The 2,500-nt window shown below is 48.2% G+C and overlaps 1 protein-coding gene across 1 annotated transcript in view; it reads left to right on the top strand.

Moving 5' to 3' along the window:
* The window catches only part of pkd1a (polycystic kidney disease 1a), a gene marked incomplete at its 5' end in the record, with an annotated part of 77,806 nt that overhangs the window by 20,345 nt on the left and 54,961 nt on the right, over positions 1–2,500 (top strand). The window contains 2 exons of the mRNA XM_080844363.1: positions 1–275; positions 613–1,000. The exon at positions 1–275 is cut by the window's left edge and continues 6 nt beyond it. Coding sequence (XP_080700489.1) covers positions 1–275; positions 613–1,000 — 663 coding nt within the window. The remainder of the gene's footprint in view (positions 276–612; positions 1,001–2,500) is intronic.

Below are 2,500 nucleotides of genomic sequence, written 5' to 3'. Positions count from 1 at the left end.
ACTATGCAGGCTGCCTGCAGGATGAGCTGCACAAAGGCGGTTCGGAGCTGGTGATCTTCTCCTACTCCACGCCGGGGAACTTCTCTCGGGAGGAGTGCAACACACACTGCTTCCGTGAGGCCCAGCGCTACGGAGGCCTGGGTGCCCACCGCGAGTGCCTGTGCAGCACCAACTCAGAGCCCAACCTGCTCAGCGAGGCACAGTGCACCGCCGCCTGCACCGACGCCCAGGTCATGAAGCAGTGTGGCTGGACGGTGGCCCCAGAGGTGTTCCAGGTGAGGAACGTTATACACACACTACATTAGGGTTTTTGGTTTAGTTTAGTTTTGGTTTGGAGGTTGATGTGCCAGTAAAAGATCTTTCTGCATATGTGGCCGCTTCATATCATGTTCTTTCTGTATGTTTTCTTAAACAAGAGTGCAGTCCCCGCATTATTAAAGGCTGAATTGCATTTGTTCCAAACCAGATTTAATCCAGAATCATTATAAAAAAAAGCTCCCAGATAGCTTTAGCTGTCAGAAACCCGATGAAGAGCACCCCATGTCCCCTCCTGCTGTACTTCCTGCATGACCTGCTTCAGGTGCTGTATGTTCCGTGCCTCTCGTTCTGTAGGTGGGTTTGTCCGCCTCTCTGTCTTCCCCCCGTGTGTCTGTCCACTCCGAGGCGGTCCTGTCGGTGTCCTCCTCCGTGTTGTCCGTCTCGTACTCCTGGGATTTCGGCGACCTCTCACCCCGTGTCAACAGCTCCACCCCCAACTCCACAGTGCGCCACAAGTACGCGCTGCCTGGGCGCTACACGGGCCGCGTCGGGGTGACGGCGGGCCAGAGGGAGGTGGCTGCCGCTGGGGAGGTGAGCGTGGCTCTGCCCCCACGCCTGGAGCTCCACTGCCCGGCCACGCTGGTGGCCAACCACAGCCTGAACACCATGCTGGTCAACTGGGGAGGAGTGGGGGTCTCCGCGTACTGGAGGATTCTGAAGGATAGAAAGGAGGTGGCCAGAGGTGAGTCAAGACGCACGCATACACACACACACATACACACACACATACACACACACACACACACATACACACAAACACACACACAAACATACACACAAACACACACACAAACACATATGCACACACACAAACACATATGCACACACACACACACACACACACACACACATACACACACACACACATACACACAAACACACACACAAACACACACACACACACTTACACACACACACACACACACACACACACACACAGACACACACATACACAGATACACACATTCACATACACACACACACACACACACACACACACACACACACACACACACACACAGACACGCACACGCACACACATACACACACACTAACAGACACATACATACACACACGAACACACACATACACAAATGCAGACACACGCATGCAGACAGACGGGCACACACACACACAGAAACATACACACACATTCACACACGGTCACACAAACAGTCACGCCGAGCATAGTCATATGCATGCACTCACTGACAAAGAGGAAGAGTTCCAAAGTAAGGAAGAGAGAAAGAGACATAAACTCTGTTTGTAGGTTGGTGAGAGAGAGCTAAAGAGTCTGACTTTAGTAGATATCTAAACCGTAAATCTTTTTTAAACTATAAATGGAATTCTTGTTTATCTTTTATCTTTTCGTCTCATTCTTGCCCTTTCATCTTCTGTCACTCTCCCATCTCTCGTCCCCGGCCCTCCGGGATGACCACGGCCAAGAGCGTGCCAAAGATTAGTCTCTTCTCTGTTTTATTTGTCTGAAGCCCTGTGGAGATGTGTCCGTCAGCGTTAGTCAAAGGCCCAGTGACAACAAAGATACAGGACCCACAGAGGAGCACCAGGGATGAGCAGGCTGTGGGGAGAACTGCAGCCATTTGAGGGAGAGATGAGAGAAAGAGAGAGAGGGAGATGAGAGATAGAGAGAGATAGAGATAGAGATGAGAGAAAGACAGAGAGGGAGATGAGATATGAGAGAGATAGAGATGAGAAAAAGAGAGAGAGGGAGATGAGATATGAGAGAGATAGATATGAAATAAATAGAGAGATGAGAGTAAGAGAGAGAGAGAGATGAGAGAAAGAGAGAGAGAGAGTTTGTGTGAGAGAGACACTCAGGGAGAGCGATGCAGGGCCCGATGAAATCAGTTTTATTTTTTGCCATATTCCGTGTTTATTTTTAGATTCAGTTTCATCAAAAGGTGTATGGATTGTATTTTCTTATCGTAATTTTTTTCGAAAATTTTCAAATCCATGCAATTCTGCATTTAACATTTTACATTACATAAACATGTTCCTTTGTGGAAATCATAAATATGGACAATGAAGCATGTACACACTCAAACATACACACACACACTCAAACATGCACACACACACAAACATACATACACACACAAACATACATACAGTTTATGTGTCACAGTATATTGTTCAGCCAGTTAATCAATAATTGTCTCCT

This window comes from Sprattus sprattus (genome assembly GCF_963457725.1).
Source record: "Sprattus sprattus genome assembly, chromosome: 1".
In the NCBI taxonomy this organism is placed as follows: domain Eukaryota; kingdom Metazoa; phylum Chordata; class Actinopteri; order Clupeiformes; family Clupeidae; genus Sprattus; species Sprattus sprattus.
The sequence above is the reverse complement of the archived record's forward strand: the minus strand, read 5'-3'. Positions and strand labels throughout refer to the sequence as shown.